This window comes from Amphiprion ocellaris, chromosome 13 (assembly GCF_022539595.1).
Source record: "Amphiprion ocellaris isolate individual 3 ecotype Okinawa chromosome 13, ASM2253959v1, whole genome shotgun sequence".
Taxonomy (NCBI): Eukaryota; Metazoa; Chordata; class Actinopteri; family Pomacentridae; genus Amphiprion; species Amphiprion ocellaris.
This window is the reverse complement of record NC_072778.1, coordinates 31,618,484-31,640,890: the sequence shown is the minus strand read 5'-3', so window position 1 is coordinate 31,640,890 and position 22,407 is coordinate 31,618,484. Positions and strand designations below refer to the sequence as shown.

The following is a 22,407-nucleotide window of genomic DNA, read 5'->3' as shown; positions in this document are numbered from 1 at the left end:
CTTCTATGCGTCACTTTGAAGTCACTTTGAAGGAGCACTGCAGCTGCAGTACAGCCTCCTACACTGCAAAACTGACTCAGAAAGGGAGAAGTGAGGGACTTAAACTGACACAAGGCATGTGTGAAACTGAAAACATGAGCTAGACGTCAAATTTTCGTTTCCCCTTCCTCGTTATCACTGGTTAGTCTTTCTTTTGTTGGCAGTAGGAGAACTGGATTCATCAGTTAGTTACTTAATGCAGCATAACCGGCATTTCTCATTTACAATATTGACTGCAATGTGATTTAAGCTTGTTGCTTAATTCAAATGAAGATCCTGAAAAACAACAGTAGTGTGACATGAACATGTGTATGACTGTTTTTTTCCTGCAGCGTGATGAAGCCTCGAGGCAGTGCAGGGAACTGTCCCAGGAGCTGGTCAACCTTCGAGGAGAGCTGGGTAAGTTGGGTCACCTTGGACTCATGCTGGCAGTGTTTATAGTGGTTATCAGTAAAATACACACTCATGGCACAGTGTTTGCCTTTAGTACCCTGGGGAGCTTTTTCTTTGATCACTCAGGTTACATTTTGAGTCATGTTTGATTAAGCCGTGCCTAAAGTGGCTCTTAGTTAATAAAAATGGTTGCAAAATGCATTAATTGATTTTGTTGCTTTCCTTTGCCCAGGACAAAGATATTCCCTGTAGGTCTTTGTCTGCTGAAAATCAGATACTCATTTAACAAGTCATGTGTGTGTTTTTTACCACTGCTGAGCTCAGTGGTGTCAGTCCGTTACCCAGAGAGTGGCAGTCTGACCTCTGACCCCTCACAACAGGGTTTCCCACTAGTGGAATGCCACACCACCTGAGGCCCTGTGAAGTCTTGGGGACAATCAACCATGTTTTATATCCAGTCTAAGTGCTGTCACACTGCATAGCCTTGCACATGCACTCTCACACACATGCTCCTACTCCAGCTTTCATCTCTGACTTAAGGCAGCAGTAGTGTTGTGACTCCTCCCCTCCTTCACAGCCTCGGGACTTCCACATGACTGCTCTTAAATGCTGAGTGCTGGTATATTTGCGGTGTAACACATTCTTCACTTCAGGAAAGGCTGAGAGACCCTCAATCACCTCAAGTGGCCCTTTTGTATGATGTGTAGTAAAACATCTGGAGGTATTATTTTTATTATTATAAGTATCCCCTTTTAGCTTATTCCCTCCACAGACTGTGTTCCTGTCTGCTGCCACAGTGATCTCACTCCTCACACAGAAATAAATTGCAGTCCTTCTTTGTCCACCGCCAAAAGTATGATAGAGCCACACCCTTAATCATTCCTCACACGTTTAAAAAAAGAGCAGGAGAGACGGAGATCTACATGCTTCACTGTGTGCATTATCTGTGATTCTTCCAAACTGCGTCATCTGAGTAACAGCGAGCCAAAAATGCAGCTAACTTTAGATTAACTGGGGTCGCCTTCCCCAAACTGCATGAGCTACGAGGTGTTTTCTGCGGGCGATACGAACTGGAAAGGCATATGGTTGTGGAATGCTCGGCTCCTTTTGTTGAGCTGTACATGCCAAAGCCTGATAGATGGTCCCTATGTTACTTTGGCGTCGGTTCCTGGATATGCTGCCATTATTCCACTCTGGGTAAGGTGAATCCTCCTGTTCAGACAACGAAGCGCAGTTCTTTTCTTTTGCCTTTCACTTCTTTTCAGTCGATTGTAAAAGAACCTTTATGAGGAAATCATCCACATATCTTCAGAGAGTCCTGATTCCCTGAGAGCACTGAATGACAAAATGTACCTGCCAGCCTTGTTGAACCGTAGCACAGCAACATCTGGACTCGGTATTATTTTACACCCACTATTGAGGTTATATATAGTTTCAAGTTCTAAATAGTTGTGGTTCATTGTCATACCATCTATTTGAGACCAAACACGGCAGGAGACTTTCTTTTTCTGCACAGCTGTCTTTCTTCCTATACACCATCAGTGCTGCTTTGCTGGTGATTTGAGATCCAGCAGCAACTGTTGGATATCAGAAGTGTTTGTGCACAGCCACTTAAACTAGAGACAAGTTATGGAGTTGATTACTGTCACCCTCTCCACACCAGATATAAACACTTGGCAATGGAAACAGCTGAGAAATTGCAAAACAAAACAGTTGCACAACCAGAAAAAAATGCAAATTATCTGCTTGGAAAAGATTGAATAAATCTGTTATGTTACCATTTTCAAGATGTTGTGAAAGAATTGATGCTTGTTTCTCTATCTTATTCTGCCTATAAATAACTGCAGTGTAGTTGGCATAAGCAGTCAAGTGCAAGAGGCACCTCCCCTTCAAAGTCAGATTTTCCATTCCTTTTTGGAGAGCATTTAGTGTGACACATTTACATCACGGGGGACTTTGTTAAACAGAGGTTCCTTGGTGGACATATCAAGTTTCTTATGCAAGCGGTTGCTAATGCAATTTTTCCTCTGACCTTGTTTAATGAATATTACAGTCTACAAAATGGCACACAGGCACTGAACATGATGCAAATTGTCACCTGTTCAACACAATAAAATGCCTCCTGTTTTTATTTCCAGTCTGCTCTGTCCATTCATCTGAGCGTCTGGAGAAGGAGAAGGAGGACCTGCGTGTTTCTCTGGAGGATGCACTGCAGAATCTCCAAGAGCAGCACCAGCAGGACCTGGCTGAGCTGGAGAAGAGGCTGCAGGCCTTCTACCAGGCTGAGTGGGATAAAGTTCATCTCACCTACCAGGAGGAAGCTGACAAATGCAAGACTCTCATGCAACAGCAGGTTTGTCCCTACGAACCCTTATTACTCCACCAAGAAAGCGGGGTCTCAGCGGGGTTTTAGTGACGATCGGCATTGGTTTGTTTGTCTCTTTGCAACATTACTCAAAAACGGACCAACAGATTTCGATGAAATTTTCAGGGAAGGTCAGAAATGACACAAAGTGATTAAATTTTGGCAGTGATGCGGCTTATAGTCTGGATCCACGGATTTGTTAAAGATTTCTGTATCATTGCGAGATAGCGGCACGCCGTCACTGTAACCATGACAACAAGTGAACACTACGTCAGCTGCCTGCTGACGATCACATGACTGGGATCCTACTAAAAATCGACTGCTGTGGACTTATCAGGACTTATCCGTCGGAAATGATGCAAGGAACAATTGATTAAATTGTGGGGGTGTTTCTGAGTCCCATCAATTCCCGCTACCTGCTACATATTTAGGTCACGTGATTCGGTATCTGTACATATGTATACATGCATAACACACACCTGTGCTCAGCGCAAGGTCATTTTGTTTGTGGTTACATCTGTATTAAATGGACACATTCTATGGTGCCATGATTTCTGTTACGAATTTTTTCAAGATTTCAGCTGTCGGACGTGAAAAAATGACTGAGCAGCCTTGGCGGAGTACTGCACCCTCTGAGTGCTTTTCTTGTTTTAGATCTTCTTTTCACATTTTTTAGAGAGATTTACAGCCAATATTAATTCAGTTTTTGTTTATTTAACATAAAGTTCAGACCCCAGCAGAAAATGAAATGTCTCATAACTGACACATTATCTGTGCTTTAGAATATAACATTTGTACAGATTATTTAATGTGCTGCAGTCTGTGATAATGCTTTTTGATCAGTAATCCTAAATATTGAAATTTACTGTATTCTATGTTCTTGTGTTTAAGATGGAAGAGCTTAAAGCCAACCATGAAGCCATGAAGCTGGAACTAGAGAACAGCCACGTAGAACAGCTGCAATGTGTTAAACAGCAGTATGAAATGTCACTGGAAGGTGAGTGAACAATACTGGACCATAGTGTTCAGCTGAATTTATTTTAAAATGACTTTACCATTTCATATTCTTCAGCAATTTTGTAATGCATGTATAAAATGCTTAAAAATTGTTCTGATTCGTTGTGTTTTTGCAGTACATCTTGGCATGAAATTGTAATGAACTTTTGACGCTCATGTTTTAAATGCCACATTATCTCTAAATCTATCTTTGCAGAGCTCAGGAAAGTTCACAATCAGGAGCTGCAGTCTCTTGACAAAACCCTAAAAGATGCTGAAGCGGCTCTATCTGTAAGTTTTATTTTTTACACCTTTTTTAAAAAATAAAACAAAAGTATGTAATATTTGATGAACCAGTGGTTGCTCAGTGCCTTTGTTGTGGCGTTTGTATCCACAGGGACAGATTCAAGAGCTGACTGTGGAGAATAATGCTCTAATTGAGAAGCTAACTGCAGAGGAGAACAGGAGGAAAGACCTGGCCGACAAGACTCAGGTACTGTTTGTGTGTAATCTGTGTGCTTGTTATAGCTGAGCTCCACTTTAGAACTATCTCATGACTCCAGCATTGTTTGCCCTGAGAATAAAAGATGAAAAATCCCTGATGCCCCTGATTAAAGACAGATCATCAACAGAAGCAAAAGTCAAAACATGTTTTTGTGAAAGCCTTTATTCTTCAGTAATCTATGTTTTCTGTTTGCTTAGTTAACTACTCATCCTTCTGTATGAACTGGAATAGGTTAAACACTACATCTCTGTGTTGGCTACAACACTGCCCTCCCTCTCTGCCCAGACTGTAGGTTTTCATTTTCCCAGAGCATTGCATGATGCAGCCGCCACTCCTCATTAGTGTTGAGTGGCTGCCACATGAACTCAGCATTGTGCCCTGGCTCACTAGCGTAATTAAGGCAACTACCTCACATTACCCTGCTATTAACAGATTAATAAGAAGAGCATCATTAGAAACAACTCTGTGTTACATATTGACCATGCATGGTTAAAAAAACAGTACTGTCTTCACTGTGTATATACACTCTGTCCAAAAATAAGTCGCCATTTGGATTTAACTAAACAAATAGGTAGTAGCCTTCCATTGGATAATTACTACAGTGATGAATACATTTCAGCTGCAACAACTTGTTTAACTCTAGCTGATGCAGGGAGGAGCTTCTCATTTCTGAAACAACCATGTAGGAAGACATATCCTGTGGTCATAGAAAGGATGTTAATCTGTCTCAGAAGGGTCAAATTATTCACCTGCATCAATCAAAGAAAACAACTAAGGAGATGAAACTACTAAAATCAGGTTATGAACTGTCCAACTTACTATTAAAACCTGAAGGATAGTGGAGAACCATCATCTTCCAGGAACAAATTTGTTCGGAGCAAACTCTTGGATGATCATATAAAATCAACAGTAGAACTCACGGCTATGTTTAATAGTGAAAGTAAGAGTATTTCCACACGGATGATGTGAAGGGAACTCAAGGGATTGGGACTAAACAGCTGTAGCTCTGAGAAAACCACTGATCAGTGAAAAAAAAAAAAGCTTCAGTTTGCTAGGTGGCATAAAGATTGGACTCTGGAGCAATGGAAGAAGGTCATGTGATCTGATGAGTCCAGATTTACCCTGTTCCAGAGTGATGGGGGCATCAGGGTAAGAAGAGAGGCAGATGAAGTGATGCACTCATCATGGCTAGTGTCTACCAGCCTGTGGGGGTTAGAGTTATGATCTGGGGTTAGTCAGGTTCAGCAACATTATGTTCCCAAAGAATGAGGTCAGCTGATACCTGAATATACTGAATGACCAGGTCTTTCCATCAGTGGAGTTTTTCTTCCCTGATGACATGGACATGTTCCATGATTATGATGCCAGGATTCATGGGGTCACATTGTGAATGAGTGGATCAGGGAGCATGAGATGGATTGTCCTCCACAGAGTCCAGACCTCATTGAGAATCTTTGGGATGTTCTGGATAAGACTTTGCACAGTGGTCCGACTCTCCCATCATCAATATGAGATATTGGGAAAAAATGAATGCATCTCTGGACAGAAATAAATGCTGTGACTTTGCAGAAGGTTATTGAAACGATGCCATGGCGAATGTGTGTCTTTCTCAGAGCTAAAAATTAGTGTGTGTAACAGGCAGTGTATGTTGTAGGAGTTGCACGGCGCCCTCTGTTGTGTGCTCTGAGTTTCTGTATGGATGCACTCCAGGAAATCTTAAGAGTCTAAACATCTTTTCTTGCCACAGAAGGACTCTCACACCCTTTATCTGGAGCAGGAGCTAGAAAGTCTCAAAGTGGTGCTGGATATCAAAAACAAGCAGCTCCACCAACAGGAGAAGAAGCTGATGGAGATTGACAAACTGGTGAGAGCTAAGATGATGATAAAATGATTGCCAAGCAACAAAACAAACCAGGCTACTGACTTTAAAAACACAAGCTGTTGAATCACTCTCTTTATTTATGTTGCTATAGACAGAGAAAAATGTGAAGTTGGACGAGAGCCTTAAAAAAGTCCAGCAGGAGAATGAAGACTTTAAAGCCCGCATGGAGAGACATGCTGCTCTGTCGAGGTAAGAGACACGATTTGAACTCATAGTGGTGAATACAAGAGTTTGAGGAATCCACAGAGTTCTGTCAGGACAGAGTCCTTTTGCCCAGCGGAGCTTCTCAATGATTGAATTCACAAACTGAATGCAGTGAGCATCAAATCTATCCCTGTGTGCTATAAGATTCAATTATTTTCCAAAATCTTTTCATCAGATAGTTTTTTTTATTCACTGTTCATCAAACGGACAAAACTATTATGACACTCTGTGACATGTTCCTTTGTTACAATGAACATGCACACTTCAGTGTATTTTGGCCAAATCCCACACAAACCAGTGCAACGCTGTAAATATTGTGTCGTACAAATGCACAAATTCCTCTTGTTTAAGTATATTTAGCTAAGATCTACAGTCAAAAGCTCTTTTAGAAATAATGGAACCTTTTCAAAAAAATCTAACTATTTCTGATCATTTTTAAGCGTTTTAATTTTCAAGAAGAACCAGTGGGTTTAAGTCACAAAGTCTTGGAAGATATAATGAAGTACCACTGATTTTGGCCTTATAATGGAATGTGTTGACACAAGAAAAACTAAATATAACCAGTTTAATTCTTCATGACAATTCATGATAGTTTTAATTAAGATATTTGGTTATTTAGTTGGTATGAATTTTATCCTAATGGAAGTCTAACACCAGATGTCTGACATGTGTAACATATCAGTGTATGCACACACACACACACACACACACACATTTGACTGCAGTACTGCATATTGTACACTGCACTTTAGCTTCACAATCTCTATTTATGAGGCTGACATTTTTTTCTATTTTGTTATTGTTTTTTAAGAATGTTTTTATAATGTCTTATTGTTATTGAACATCCTTGTGAAACAGACACTGCATCTAATTGCACCTACTGTATGAGCCTGTGACAAAGCAAATCTCTTGAATCCTGAATAAATCTAAATACCATGTAGTATACTGTAGAGCAGGGTTGTCAAACATGCGACCCACGGACCAAAACCGGCCCACCAGAGGGTCCAATCCGGCCCCCGAGATGTCTTTGTAAAGTGTAAAAATGACAGAAAAGACATTAACTGCAAATTGTAAATTAATAAAACTATAAATTTAAAATAATTTCCAGACAAGTTGTTTTGATCATAAAAATATACTAGATTGTTTGTTATTCTTTTCTTGTTTTGTGTCTCATTTTTGAAATATTTTGTCTTGTTTTTGTTGTTTTTTTTTGTGTGACTTTTGTCATTTGTCTCGTGTTTTTGTCGTTTTGTTTCTCGTTTTTGTCGTTTTCTGTTTCCTTTTTGTCTTATTTTTGTCATTTTGTGTTTTGCTTTATTCGTGGTTTTGTGTATTGTTTTTGTCATTTTGTGTTTTTATTGCCTCGCTTGTGTTTTTTGTCTCTTGTTTTGTTTCTTGCTTTTGTCATTTATTGTCTCATTTTTGTCGTTTCTCCATTTTTTTGTTGCTTTCTTTTTTGTCAAATTTTTTGTCTCTTTTTCTTTTTGCTTTGTGTCGTGTGTCTCATTTTTTGTCATTTTGTTTCTCACTTGTCGTTTTGTGTCTCATTTTGGTAATATTTTGTCTTGTTTTTGTTGTTTTTTGTCTTTTTTGTCTGAATTTTGGCGTTTTGATCATAAAGTAAAATACTATCATTCAGTTCCACATAGCTGTGACTAAATGTTTTGTGCCTTTTGTGGATCCACTGCGATCTGTAGGTTGTAATGTGTAAATGATAAACTGAAGCATAATATTATTGAAATTGAATTTCTTTTTTTTTAAGAAACTTCAGGTTGTTCATGATGTTTTGTTAAAAGGTAATTCATTAAATGTGAACATTTTCAGAATACACTTTCTTGCATGAAAACAGTGGGAAAGATTTGGAATTGTGGTTATTTATAGGTTATTATGCTGTGATGTTACTGGTCACTTGAGATCAAATTGGGCTGAATGTGGCCCCTGACCTACGATGAGTTTGACACCTCTGCTGTAGGCGATAAAGACCTTCATGTGTGTGATCTTGTCTCCACAGGCAGCTGTCTACAGAGCAGGCCATGCTGCAGGAGTCCCTTCAGAAGGAGTCCAAGGTGAACAAGCGTCTGTCCATGGAGAACGAGGAGCTGCTGTGGAAGCTCCATAACGGAGACCTGAGCAGCCCACGCAAGGTGTCACCCACCTCCCCCTCCCCCTCCCACTCCTTCAGCCTCCAATCCCCTCGCAGCTCCGGCCTCTTCTCCAGCCCTCCAGTCTCACCCAGATAACAATGGACCCCTGCTTCCAGGAAGCAGAGCCTCATGTTTGAGTTATCCCCTCTGGAATTAAGAGCCATGTTTGTTTCCTGCTCAGTTTAGCCAAACAACAATCTGACCTTGGCTCCTTGAGGATCGGATGAACTCTGACACTTTCTGTACAGAGATGCTACAGGGTGTAAAAGGAAAAAAAACAAAAAAAAGAAGAAAATGTTGCACAGAAGCACTTATTAAGCAAGGCCACCTTGTTCTTTGCCTTTCACATCTGATACTGTGGATGAGGAAAAAGGAAATCTCAGGACTTCTATGTAATCAAACACTACTTTTATTTGTAGATGTATTCAGTGGCTTGTCTTTCCTGAAGCTCAGCACACGCACACAAACAGTACATGCAGTTTTAAAACAAAGACACACACGTACAGATTTGGCCTTGCAGAGTGAGAGAAAGCTTTGGTTTTTTGTCCCTGGAGACCAAAGCCATGGAAAGTCTGAGTTCAAAATATTTCAGGGTGGATCTTTATTACAGATATCAAAGGAATCTGGGATTGCTTCTGTTGGATTCCTGCACCATTTCTCACAGCTAACTACAAACAGTCAGAATCTAAATACTACTAACATCCCACTGCTAGTCGGTACGTCAGGGCTGACTGTCTAAAGGAGGAATGTTCACTTTCAGGCTGTTTTCGTGCTCACAACACTCGTGGTGATGTTCAGAATTTTCCTGCTATTTTTTTAAGGGTGGATTTTTTTAAGGATCATCTGTGGCCTCTAACATTTCTGTCTTCATGTTTATTTGTGTGACCAAGGGACCAATCCACGTATTTGTGCATGTGTTTGAGTCTTGTCAATCACCCCTTACCGAAGCCTCCCAATGCAGCTTTAAAGTCAGGGTCTTTGCAGAGAGAAGCAGCTTCACTTGTACATGTCAGAGGCAATGTATCTTGGAAATGTTTCAGAGAGTATTTTGTGTGGAATTAATATTATAGGTGTGTTGACCCTGTTTGAAATATGCAATTAATAAAGTCTTGTATTAAACCTGGGAGCTGCAAAATGGTCTGTCACAGTCAGAAAAGGGTTTTTTAAAGGAATTTTCCACTTACTTCATCAGAATCAGTCCAACCTTGTGACTGTTTGTGCTTAAGTCAAATATCTGTACATGTTTTTCTAAACCACAAGCATTCATTTCATAATCCTAATCCAAGGTATATTTCAAAATCACAACCACCAGCAACTATTCAGCAAAGTGGAAATCGCAGCAAGTGTTGCACTGGACCAAAACAAGCTTTGGGCCTGCAGATCGCATTCCACATACGGAGCGCATTAGGATGTCAGCCGGGCACACAGCTCGGCTTCAGAGCAGGTTCTCATCTTCAGACGTGCTGTAAGTCTGATGGCTGCTGCTCCTTTTTTCCAGCATCATTATTCAGTTTAAACGTAGCGTAGAGCTTTGATTCGGTGTCCAGTGCAACAGAACACACTCAACTCTTGTTTCTTGTCAGGCGATTTGAGATGTGGTGACTGAGTTTGTTTGGATTTAAGATATTTGTGATGAGTTTAGACTTTTGTATTGCTGACAAATATTTCTCACATGTAATGAGGAGTGTAATGGCGTGGTCCTTAAACTGGAAAGCCTTGATTTGGATAAAGAATTAACTCTTCTCAGTTGTTTGGTTTACACTTTGAAACAGACCTTTTGATAATCCACCACAGATTTTCAATGGGGCTCATGACTGAGGATTGAGCTGGCCACTCTTAGACGTGGATACTGTGATCCTGCAGCCAAGTTCTGCTGGTCCTGGATGTGTTCAAGGGACATTATCTGGTAGAAACATCCAGTTTGACCTCGACAGAACAGAGCACATGCAGAAGGGAGCATGTGAGTTTGGACAATGACACAATACCTGGCAGAGTTAAATGTGCCATTACAGTCAGTAAGATGACCAACACCAGCAGCACTCATGCGTCACCAAACCATGACACTGCCTCCACCATGCTTGACAGTAGGTACTGTACATGCTGGACAGAATGCTTCTCCTGGCCTTCTGCATACCCTCACATTAGCAGGAGGAAGATAAAGCTGGAAACTGGACTCATCTGACCACAGAATCTTCTTCCACTTCCTGGCTGTCCAGTTCTTGTGTTCTTGGGTCCAATGATGCCAGGCTAACCTCTGTCTCTCATTGATCAGGGACTTCTTGACAGCCTTGTAGGACCTTAAGCTATGATCTAAAAGGATGGAACACTGGACACCAGTTTGGTTTGATAATTGCTGCTGAAGCTCCTGTGATGTCATTCAGTGGTTTTCCCTGCACATGTGGATTAAAATGCAGCTGTTTCTTGCTGAAGAAACCCTTGGACGTCCAGATCTTGGTTTGTCTTCCAGGCTGTTGGTTCGTCCGTATTTCTGCAGAGTGTATCCAACTGCTGAAGGACTGCATCTGCACTTCCTGGCTATCTGGAGGCAGCTGTACCCTTCCTGGCTGAGAATCTGTATCTTTAGACATGTTTCCTGCATTAGGTTCCTTGTTTCCTTATTTTTGTTTCTGAAGAACTTTCAAACATGCTTTTCAAATTATTTTTGAAGTTAACATTTATTTGGAAATTAGAAGTTGTACTGAAGCTTGATTTCCAATACATTTACTTGAGTCTAACTTTCTTTTTGTTGACCGATTTACAAGTTTTTTTGCAGGTTTTTAGAATCTGTATTAAACCCAGACTCTTGTAGAGCGTCACATGAGGTTCACATGTTCTGAAACAGTTTCTCTTGTCAGGTGTTCCCAGAAATGTTGAGCAGATTTGAGATCTGGTGACTGAGTTTGTTTGTATTTAAGATAAATGTGGCGAGTTTAGACTTTCGTTTCTGGATATGGAATTTTTTACCCAAATAACATTGTAATGTTTCGGAAATCACTAGAGGGATTTTGAAAAAATTATTTAAAAACTTCAATTTAGCCACAACTCTACATATTTAATCATCAAAGCATTAACTTTTCACCAAACTTCTTAGCAAATCTTTATTGTTCACAATCTGCCATCTAAAAGTACACACATTTCTTTTGCATATGTACGTGATTTCATCTCGTCTCACTGGCTGGTTTGTTTCAGTTTTCGCTCAATAACATGTTAAAAAATCCTCCCACCATTAAAAAAATCACGTCATGCCTGCTGTCGGGGTTATTTGGCGGTGATGGCGGTTGTCACGCTTGTCTCACCGTGCTGGTTCTTGGCTTTACACACATAGTTTCCGAAGTCGATGGTCTCCATGTCCTCCACGGTCATCACGCTCTGTGAGACCCTGGTGGTGTAGCCCATCCCCCTGTTGACCAGCCTCCAGGAGGTCTGGATGTCAACTGGACGGTGATCCTACACAGAAAACAAGCAGCGTTTACCGTCATTATGGAACGGTTAAAGAATAATATAGAAGATTAGTCCCCCTCTGGTTAAAATACAGTTTTCATATTGATCTGCTGCAGACAGAAACTGTCTCTGTGCTCACATTGAATCTGAGCATCAATGTCTCTACAGGTGAGTATAATTCTGTAACATCACAACTAGTTTAGAGCCAATTGTCCAGAATGAAACTCAAGCAAGTGGGATATGAAAAGTTCTATAAACAGAGAATGCAGTTTGTTTTTTTTAATGGAAAAACCATATCAGCACCTTCATGGAGCAGCTGGTTACCTTCCAGTAGAACAGATTATTTAACGATTTTTACTCCATGAAGGAACCCGGCAGATTTATGTGATGATTGGCGTATGTTTGTCTGTCTGTCTGTCTGTCTGTGCATAACATTACTCAAAAATGGACTAATGGATTTGGATGAAATTTTCAGGGAAGGTCAGAAATGACACAAGGACCACCTCATTAGATTTTGGCAGTGATACGGCTTATAGTCTGGATCCAAGGATTTGTTAAAGATTTCTATATCTTTGCGAGATAGTGGAACAGCATCACTTATTAAACAAGTCAGTTTAATGTGGTTATTCTGACTTCAACCTCTTGAGACATGAGCATTGGTTGGCTTGTATTTTAGATTTCTTCCAGTTATTTGGGATAAGTTTTGACCAACAATAAGTACAATAATCGGATAATATCTAATATCTGATTATAATATTTATTATATATTATAGTAATATTATATTTATATTGATATTGTTGTTGTTATTTTTATTATTCTAATTATTATTGTTGTTGTTATTTTTATTATGATTATTATGAACAATACGCTCTTTTTGAAAAAAAAAAAGATGTCCACATATGTGGACGTCAGGCCTTAGGAAGTTAAAGCATTTAAATTAATCATTAACTTACTTTTAAACATTAGATTAATAAAAGCTTTTGTAAAAATTGCACATTATCTCTTCATAATTTTCTGTCAAAAAATAAAAAACACAATAAATAGGATTTAGACACCAAACATTTATTTAAGCTTTTATTTGTAATATGTTTATTAAATGTTTCTCTTACTTTAAAGACTGTAACAAAATTAAGACATCATTTTGCATTTTTAATGATAATTTTATTGCTTTTATTTATGTGATCCTCCACAGCACTTCACTTTTTCCCTTTCTTCTTAACAGCATATTTTATCTGTATGCTAAAGTCAGTTACAAAAGGCACAAATAGCTTTTTTGAATTTTTAATAACCTTCTTTAGACTTGTTTTGCGGTGTTTATACAGCTTTTTTTTTTTTTTTAAAGGTTTTTCGATGTGCATCAGATTTAGTCTTTCAACTATTGTTCTGTAGTGTTTAATTTAGTTTACTTCAGGTTTCAAAATACAATAAATTTCTCTGTTGTGACAATATAATTAAACTGAAGTGATGTGTACAGTATCCATACAGGTTGCTGGCTGCCTTTTCTTTCCCTTAATCAGGTCAGACTTTTGGGTTTTGGACCAGTATTGATCATACCTGACCAGGATAAGACCAGGTAAAGCCCACGTCCACCTCTGGTTCTCCCAACACGGTGCAGGTTACATTCACGTTGTCGCCTCCTCTCACTGAGTCCGGAGAGGATTCAAGGCTCACGTATGGCGGCCCACTGGGAACTGCAACAAGAGAAAGACAACTGTCAGAGCCTAAATCTCTAGTTAGTATATCAGCTGATGGAACTAAGCAGTTCACATATAATCTGTAGTCCAAACTTAGTGTTGTTTAAAGAGTTAAGTCTGCTCCTTGTTTCTCTCCATGTGCCAGTCAAACATGCCACATCAGCTCCACTTTACCTAAAACCACACACTGTTTCCATCTCATACCTTCACCTCTCAAAATCCGCACACTGTTTCCATTTCAGCTGGCAGCCGTCCACATAAACCAAGCAGTGAGGAGCTCAGGAGGCTTTTGACTTTTTTTTTGAAATACAACCTTTTCCTGGAAGCTGATGAGGCAAAGTAACGAGCACTAGATTCATGAGTTCTCCTGGTGGTTTGAAGCGCTTTAAATCAGTAAGCTGACAGGGTGAACAGTCACGTTTGACACTTTAAGGCACCAGAATGTGGTGAGCATTCCTGCACTTTGAGCAACATTGCTGTGTGTTACTGTACTCATCATAGTGTTGTGTGTTCCTGTGGCCTCACCCTCCACATAAAGCAGCTGGTACTTCGTGGAGATCTGAGGGTTGCCTTTGGTCACAGCCTTGCAGTAGAAAACCCCCTGAAGCTCCGGGCTCGGGTTCTGCAGGACGAAGCCCTTGGTGGGGTCGAAGCTCACCAGAGTCCCGTTCGCTGTGATCTCTTCCGGGGGAACTTCTCTGTGCAGGGAGGCTCTGGCCTGAGGATCGGTGACTCGACAGGGAACCACGGCTGGTCTGTCCGGGCGCAAGTACACGATCTCAAAGTGGATGGCAGATGGAACGAAGAGGTTGTCTTTGTCTGGTTGGAGAAGAAAGGCGTGGCATCAAACATTCAGCGTGTTTTAGCAGGAAGACGTACAGTTCTGCTGCATTAAATACACCTCAGTGAAGACAGACTTTCATCAACAGCTGCTGAAGATGAACTGTTGGGAACAAAAGTCTTGAGTTTCCAGTGACTCTTATGACTCACTGAACATTGAACATGTCTTTGTCTCAAAAAACAATCATGCATGGTGTGACAGAAACATGTCATTTTACCTGATCGATTAGAACAGGGGTGTCAAACTCATTTTAGTTCAGGTTCCACATTCAGCCCAATTTGATCTCAAGCTGGCTGCACCAGTAAAATCAAAGCATAATAACTTATAAATAGCCACAACTCCAACTTTTTCCTTTGTTTTAGTACAAAAATGTGCACATTTAAGAAATTATCATTTTACAAAACATCATGAACAACCTGAAATTTTTTAAGAAAAATAAATTTCAGCAGCATTATGTCTCAGTTTTTCATTTACACATTACAACTTCCAGATCACAGTATCTATACAAGCACAAAACATTTAGTCACAGGTATCTATGTAGCATTTTACTTTATGATAAAAATGACAATTCACACACAAAAAAGAAAAAACTACAAAAACAAGACAAAATATTACAAAAATGAGACACAAACGACAAAAATGGGAAACAAAATGACAAAAAAATGGACAAATGATAGGAAACAAAACAAGAGACGAAAAATTTGACAAAAAAGTTACAAAGTGAGAAAAAATGGACACATGACACAAACAAGACAAGAAATGACAAAGAAGAAACACGAAACAACAAAAATGAGAAACAAAATGACAAAAACATGAGACAAACAACAAAAGCCTGACAAAAAAAGAAAACAACAAAAACATGACAAAATATTACAAAAATAAGACACAAAATGACAAAAGAACAATGAGCAATCTAATATTTTACTTTATGATCAAAACAACTTGTCAGGGTCTAGAAATTATTTTAAATTTATGGTTTGAAAAATTTACAATTTACTGTTAATGTCGTCTGTAATTTTTACACTTTCATCCCACGGGCTGTACTGGACCCTCTGGAGGGCCACTTTTGGCCCGCAGCCCGCATGTTTGACACCCCTGGATTAGGGCAACACACCATGCATCAGCAGAGACTATGATATTCTGCTCCACTATACATTTCTTTCCTCAAGACAACAAATATGCGGAAAAGAAGTAGAGTTCATGAGCAGAGATTGGAGATTTATTATCACAGATTGTAGATTTATTATCAGCCTTCTGGAAATATGGCTAAATCTGCTGGACCAAAAATATTTTATCACTGGAAACTCAACACTGGCAGCATATGCTTGATCTTTACAAGTGTATGTAAATTTATGTCGACAAGTAGAGTTAGATTGCAGAACAGAAGGCTGTGCATGTGTGGGTTTTGTCTGGGTTCGCTGGTTTCCTCCCACAGTCCAAAAACATGCTGAGGTTAATTGGTAACTCTAAATTGTCCGTAGGTGTGAATGTGAGGGGGATTGTTTGTCTGTATATGCAGCCCTGTGGTAGACTGTTACCTGTCCAGGTGTCCCTGCCTTCACCTTAAGTCAGGTGGGATAGACTTCAGCCCCCTGTGACCCTAATGAGGATTAACCCTGTAAAACCCACTGTTGCAAATATAACATCAGTTTTATTTGTGTATATATCTATATCCATATCTATATATCTACATATCTATACATATATATATATTTTTTTGAATGGATGGATTATCTTGTCTCTTACAATAAGGCAGCAATTATTAGGAGAGACATTAAAATATAATGCACAAATTGTATTCAACTGGAAACGTCAACAATTAAATTACACCTCCTTGTAGTGCTGCAAACCTTTTAGAAAGTCTAACAAAGAGACATGTAAAATTTGTCATTGGAACATTAACTGACCACGGCGAATTCAGAATAGAAGGACTTCAAATAAAAGGTACAAAAAAGTCACCTGTGAAATAGATGTAGGAGACGTAGATGCGGTCGTGGTCCTTCTCACACTCAGTGCCATCACACACTATGACCCAGCAGCTGTAGGGGCCTGTATCTGCAGCAGAGGGCGACGTCAGGATCAGCTGACTGTACTTGTCGCTTTGCTTGATGCTGCGGGCGACAAACAAAATGTAAGAAACTCACATTTACCAGCTCAGTGCATAAACAGCTGATGTTTCCCTGCAGCACCTGAGGCGAGAGTCGTTGAAGGTGTCCAGGTAGGTCGGGTAGGACCAGCCGATGTTGTTGCCTTTGCAGCGCAGCTCCATGTTCCTCCCAGGAGTCAGAGTCATGGTTGGGCCCAGGCGAAGGAATCGACCTTTATCGAGCACCTGGGTCAGCAGGGACTGGCCTTTCCCTCCTCCGTCTTTTAGCTTCGGGTGGCGAGTCTTCACCCGCTTCCCACCAGGCCTGATCCGGTTCTCTCCTACATCTTTCCTTCGCTTGACCTGCTGGCAAACACCTGCACACAGAAACACAGAAACTAACAAGAAAAGCATTCAGAGAGCACAGTTCTCCACCAAGACTGCTCAGTCGTTGTATCATTTCTGATGGCTGAAATCTTGAAAAAATTTGTGGCAGAAATCATGGCAACATAGAATGTGTCCATTTAATACAGATGTACCCACAAACAAATGACCTTACGCTGAGCACAGAGGTGTGTTATGCATGTGTATGTTATGTACGGATATGGAATCGTGTGACCTAAATATGTTGTGGGCGGCAGGAATTGATGGGACTCAGAAACACCTCCACAATTTAATCAGTTGTTCCTTGTATCATTTCCGACAGATAAGTCCTGATAAGTCCACAGTGGTGGATTTGTAGTAGGATCACAATCATGTGATCGTCAGCAGGCAGCTGACGTAGCATTCACTTGTCATGGTTACAGTGACACCTTGCTGCTATCTTGCAATGATACAGAAATCTTTACCAAACCTGCGGATCCAGACTGTAAGCCGCATCACTGCCAAAATCTAATCACTTGATCCTTGTGTCATTTCTGACCTTCCCTGAAAATTTCATCCAAATCCGTTTGCCGGTTCTTGAGTAATGTTGCTAACAGACAGACAGACAGACAGACGGATGGACAGACCAACAGAGATCATCACATAACTCTGCTGAGGCTCCACCTCCTTGGTGGAGTAATAATGAGGATCAGTTCTGTATCAGCAGGCCTCATTCCTGACTGCTGTTCAGTTTGCTGCTGTTTCTTCCAGCTGTGGCAACACTTGGACAGGAACTATGAAATCCTGGCACAAAATGTTCTCTTCCTCAGTGGGCACACACACTTTTTTTAGTAGACTTTCAAGATTTGTTGTTTTATTCTTTGCTGCAGCATTAATGAGAGCTCCGAGGAGAGGTCAGCAGTAAAAGGGCAGATAATTAGAAACGCCTGCTGCATGCCTCAGAGCCAGCTGCTTTGAGTTGGTCTGCAGAACCGCTTTGAAAAAAGTTACACAACTTCAACTCTTGCGCACACTTTTACATGCCACACACATAAAATGCAAATATATCAAATCGGTGGCTGCGTTTCCCCGGGGGAGGATTAAATTCTACTTAGATAAGCACAATGTTTATCTCTGCAGTTTGTGAATGAGATCCACTCATGCACCTCCCACTCTACGCCCATCAGATGCCCCCAGACAGCATTTACACACATTATCTAATCCTGCATCTACTTCCAGCTCGCAGCCCTCGTTGAATGATGACATTAACAGTAATTCTGCTCCACTCGCAGATATACGAGACAGATGTGGAAACTTTACTCACCGCTTTGGAGTTCTACCCAGAGCAATGCCACGCAAAGCACAACCCACAGCTTCATGGTCAGAGGTGCGAGGACTCTGCAGGAGATGAAGGACTCTGGGTGAGGAGATCAGAAAAAGGAGGTCAGACTTGGAGCTTCGCTGGAACTCTGCAGGCTCCAGCTGCCCTGTTTAGATTTGAAGCTCCATCCTCCTCACAGACTGAGAGGAAGAAGGAAAATAACCCCAGAGCTCCTCTGATTACTCCCTCTCCTCAGAGCTGAGGGGCAGAAACGTGAAGTGTGAAGCCCTCTGCTGGATCTGAGGGTGAATTATACTTAGTTTAAAGAATGTGCTTCGTTAACAGTAACTCTTTCAGTGTGCAAATGGGTGTTTAGGTATTGTTTTGAAGATTTAAAGGGTAAAACATGAGAAAACAACAGCTTCAGTGATGTAGAAAATGGTGCTGTGACCAGTAATATGTAAATGTCTACATCAGGGGTAGCCAACACGGTGCCCGCGGGTGCCTGGTTGCCCGCAGAGACCACGTAAGTTGTACGGTGGCCGAGAGGTGCAAACCAAATTTACATAATGCAAAACACTTTTACAACCTCCAAGACAAATTTACAAGCGATAAAACACTTTTACAAGTCCAAAAACACTTTTACAAATCCAAAATCCAAATTTACATAATACAAAACACTTTTACAACCTCCAAGACAAATTTACAAGCGACAAAACACTTATACAACCTCCAAGACAAATTTACAAGTGACAAAACACTTTTACAAGTCCAAAAACACTTTCACAAATCCAAATTTAACCGGAAAGGGAATGTCCCAACTTCGGGGTATAACCGGAAGTGACAACAGGAGCGGCTAATGCACTCTGTCGGTCTGATCTGCGACATTTAAACACTCTAAAGACCGACCACACGAAAACCAAAACCGCGTCAATCGGTTCATATGTTACCCACAAAACGGGCAAAACATCACTGTGGTATACTGAGATTTAATATTATTGTTTTAAATGTTATACCAAGGCTTGTTCCAAGTTAAATGTACAAGTATACTGTGGACAGTAATTATTACAATGTTATATTGTTGTTATACGGTTTCTCCAGTAGAGGGCGCACGAGCGTAATGTTACCTACTGAATGTTGCTGTTGTGAGAGAACCAGAGAAGAAGCGGTACCTAAAAGATATGTGCTTGGTGATTGTGCACGAGCTTCAGTAAAAACAACTGAACTAAACTTGAGATGTTGTGCAAAGTTATTTGGGCCACGATGCAACAGTCACCCGCTCGCTTGGTTCACCATTAACAACAACGAAAAGTTGCATTAGCCGCTCCTCGTTGTCACTTCCGGTTATACCCCGGAGTTGGGACATTCCCTTTCCGGTTAAATTTGGATTTGTAAAAGTGTTTTCGGACTTGTAAAAATGTTTTGTCGCTTGTAAATTTGTCTTGGAGGTTGTAAAAGTGTTTTGCATTATGTAAATTTGGTTTGCACCTCTCGGCCACCGTAGAGTTGCCCCACACATGCTCTAAAAATAACACTAGTCACCATGAAATTCCTTATAAAATATTATAGTTGTTGTTATTTTTAAATCGGAAATACTTACATTAATGCAGATTTTAAATTCCAATATTTATTATAATTTTTTTTTTTTTTTTTTTTTTTTTTTTTAGAAACAAAAATGTCTTCGGTGTAAATGAACTTTGACGTTGTCCGAGTCAGAATTCACTGCGCATGTCAAACCACCACGTCACTCTGAAGCGTCCGGACGCAGACACTTTGGGAAGCTAGATGTGGTTTTTACCCCCAAAACATGACAGAGAAGTGAAAGAGAAAACACTATTTTCACGATGACTGGGAGGAAGAGTTCTTTTTCACGACAGTGAAAGATAAGTGTATGTGTCCTATTTGCGGGGCGACTATTGTGTCGGCAAAGCGGCACAATGTGGAGAGACGCTACCTTAGCCGCTACAAAGCTTCCATGCTAACTAGCCATGCTAACTAGCCACCTGCTAGCGCACATAGACTGTATGCGCACTACGGACAGGAAAACCCGGGACTTAAAGGCAGCTTTGGCATCTGCTACGCGGCGAAACGTTTTTTCGTGGAGAAAAATGTACCATTAGAAAAGCTTGTTTCAATGACGATGGACGGGGCTCCTCCATGACGGGTGGCATGCAGGCTTCATTGTACGATTCAGAGGTCATCCAGACTTCCCAACATTCCTACATTACCACTGCATCATTCACCAGCAGGACATATGTATGTACAAAAGTGGCCGGATTTGATCATGTGATGACTCGTGTCGTGAAGATCATAAATGGCTCCAAAGCCAAACAACCAGGACATTGAAGGTGCTGCTGGAGGAGCTGTCAGCTGAACATGGTGACCTGTTACTACACACAGAAACCCCATGGATCAGCAGGGGACCAGTTTTGCAGCGTTTTTTGTCACTGTTGGCCGAAATCAAAGAATTCATGGAATCTGCTTGAGGATACTGAGTGGATTCTTGACCTTGCATTTTTAACGGACATCACTGGGAAACTGAACCATGTGAACTGTGAGCTGCAAGGTAAAGGTAAGACATGATAAGCTCTGCAATGCCAGGCTTCCCACTAACACACATTTACAGACAAAGAAAGAGGTAACACATGTTGTCATTCAAAACACTGTGCCATTACACAAAAATGTGAAAAATAATTTGTTGAAAACATGCAATGATTTGTTATGATCTGTTAAAAATGTTGCAATGCTGGTGAAAAATGCTGGTGATTAGTGCTAATGTGATAGGATTCATTTCAAAATGTGAAAGAGTTGATTTTTTTTCTTAAATAACTGATAATTTGTACAAACATGGGACAGAGTTCATGAATTGTTCAAAATGTTACAAAGGTAGTGGTTTGCACAAATGAAGCATGATTTGATGACAGTTAATGATTTCCTAAAAATGTTAGAAGTGACAGTTTGCACAGAAATGTAACTGGTGTGATTTTGAACAAAATGCTGCAAATATGTTGATTCATACAAAACTGCCAAGAAAGATATTTACCAAAGTTTCAGAGATGGGATACCTCTGACTTTTAAATATTGGAACAGATTTCCATATGTGTGTGTGTGTGTTTCCTACCATCATTGTTGTGGAAATCGTTGTTAATAATTATTGTAAGGAATAATTAATCAGAAAGTCTTTTTACATATTATTTTCATTATTATTATTATTGTTTAAAGATGATGGTGCAAGTTTGCTATTGAGGAAGTTTGTATCAAACAAGGTGCCCTTCGTACTACTCAGTACCCTTGAAGTTGCTCTCGGGTTCAAAAAGGTTGGTGACTCCTGGTCTATATGAATGTAACGTATGTATTCAAGTAGTGTAATTGTAGTTTGGTTCTTTTCCACTGTAGACAACTTTATACTTTCACTTCACTATATTGCGTTGGATTTTTTTTTACACTTTTGCAAATGAACACAACTCTAAATGTGATAATGTTGAGTATCTGTGATGAACTGAAGGATTAAGTGTTCTTTTATGGTCTAAGATCTTAGAATTAATATAAATATATGGGAGAACCAGCAGATAGATGCACTCTTTGTTTACTTTTCTTTTTCTACTGAGGTTCCCTACATGTTTGCACTGTCCCCTTTGCTGCTGGGACACAGCAAATTTCCCCACTGTGGGATAAATAAAGGCCTATCTTATCTTAATTCATCTTAAGAAAACCGTTGTGAGTCAACTAGGCAGTAACCCACTTGCATTAGCTTAAAATAGCATGTTGCTTTTCTGAGCTCATAAAAAGTTGACTTTCTAGAGGTTTGTGGTTCTCAGAGGATGTGGCTCTTACAGAACATGATGCATTTCTGCACATGAAACTATCCGACAGCTTATAAAGAAATTAAAATGAGCTGAACACTACAATACACACAGCATTAAAATGCAACATGCATGTGAATGTAGCTGCAATATTAGTCCAAAAACAGTCAGTGAAAATATGGTGTACTGTTTATTTTTATTCTTTTTACAAAACATAATGCATATAAAGATGCTTGGGATAATTTAGAAATGGCAATATTACACAATTTGTCTTACAGACTGCTTTGTTTATGATACTCAGTACTGTCTGCAGCACATGTAGCAGAGTA

At 40.1% G+C, this 22,407-nt stretch overlaps 2 protein-coding genes across 8 annotated transcripts in view; one reads left to right on the top strand and one right to left on the bottom strand.

Moving 5' to 3' along the window:
• mtus1a (microtubule associated tumor suppressor 1a) overlaps positions 1-9,651 on the top strand; it is a 33,978-nt gene extending 24,327 nt beyond the window's left edge. For 5 of the 7 annotated variants that reach the window (XM_023272257.3, XM_023272259.3, XM_023272263.3 and 2 more), the window contains 8 exons: positions 372-438; positions 2,571-2,785; positions 3,689-3,794; positions 4,011-4,084; positions 4,191-4,286; positions 6,046-6,162; positions 6,272-6,369; positions 8,396-9,651. In XM_023272257.3, coding sequence (XP_023128025.2) covers positions 372-438; positions 2,571-2,785; positions 3,689-3,794; positions 4,011-4,084; positions 4,191-4,286; positions 6,046-6,162; positions 6,272-6,369; positions 8,396-8,624 — 1,002 coding nt within the window. In that variant the 3' untranslated portion in view covers positions 8,625-9,651. The remainder of the gene's footprint in view (positions 1-371; positions 439-2,570; positions 2,786-3,688; positions 3,795-4,010; positions 4,085-4,190; positions 4,287-6,045; positions 6,163-6,271; positions 6,370-8,395) is intronic. The other 2 variants (XM_035949066.2, XM_023272265.3) reach the window with 1 other exon arrangement.
• Positions 9,652-11,612: 1,961 nt separating this feature from the next.
• On the bottom strand, positions 11,613-18,495 carry pdgfrl (platelet-derived growth factor receptor-like). The gene is made up of 6 exons (XM_023272292.3): positions 18,279-18,495; positions 16,695-16,968; positions 16,465-16,616; positions 14,190-14,483; positions 13,525-13,661; positions 11,613-11,975 (listed from the first exon to the last, which is right to left on the bottom strand). The coding sequence occupies exons 1-6, from the start codon at positions 18,331-18,333 to the stop codon at positions 11,787-11,789; spliced, it is 1,101 nt and encodes a 366-aa protein (XP_023128060.1). The 5' UTR covers positions 18,334-18,495; the 3' UTR covers positions 11,613-11,786.
• Positions 18,496-22,407: the final 3,912 nt, after the last annotated feature.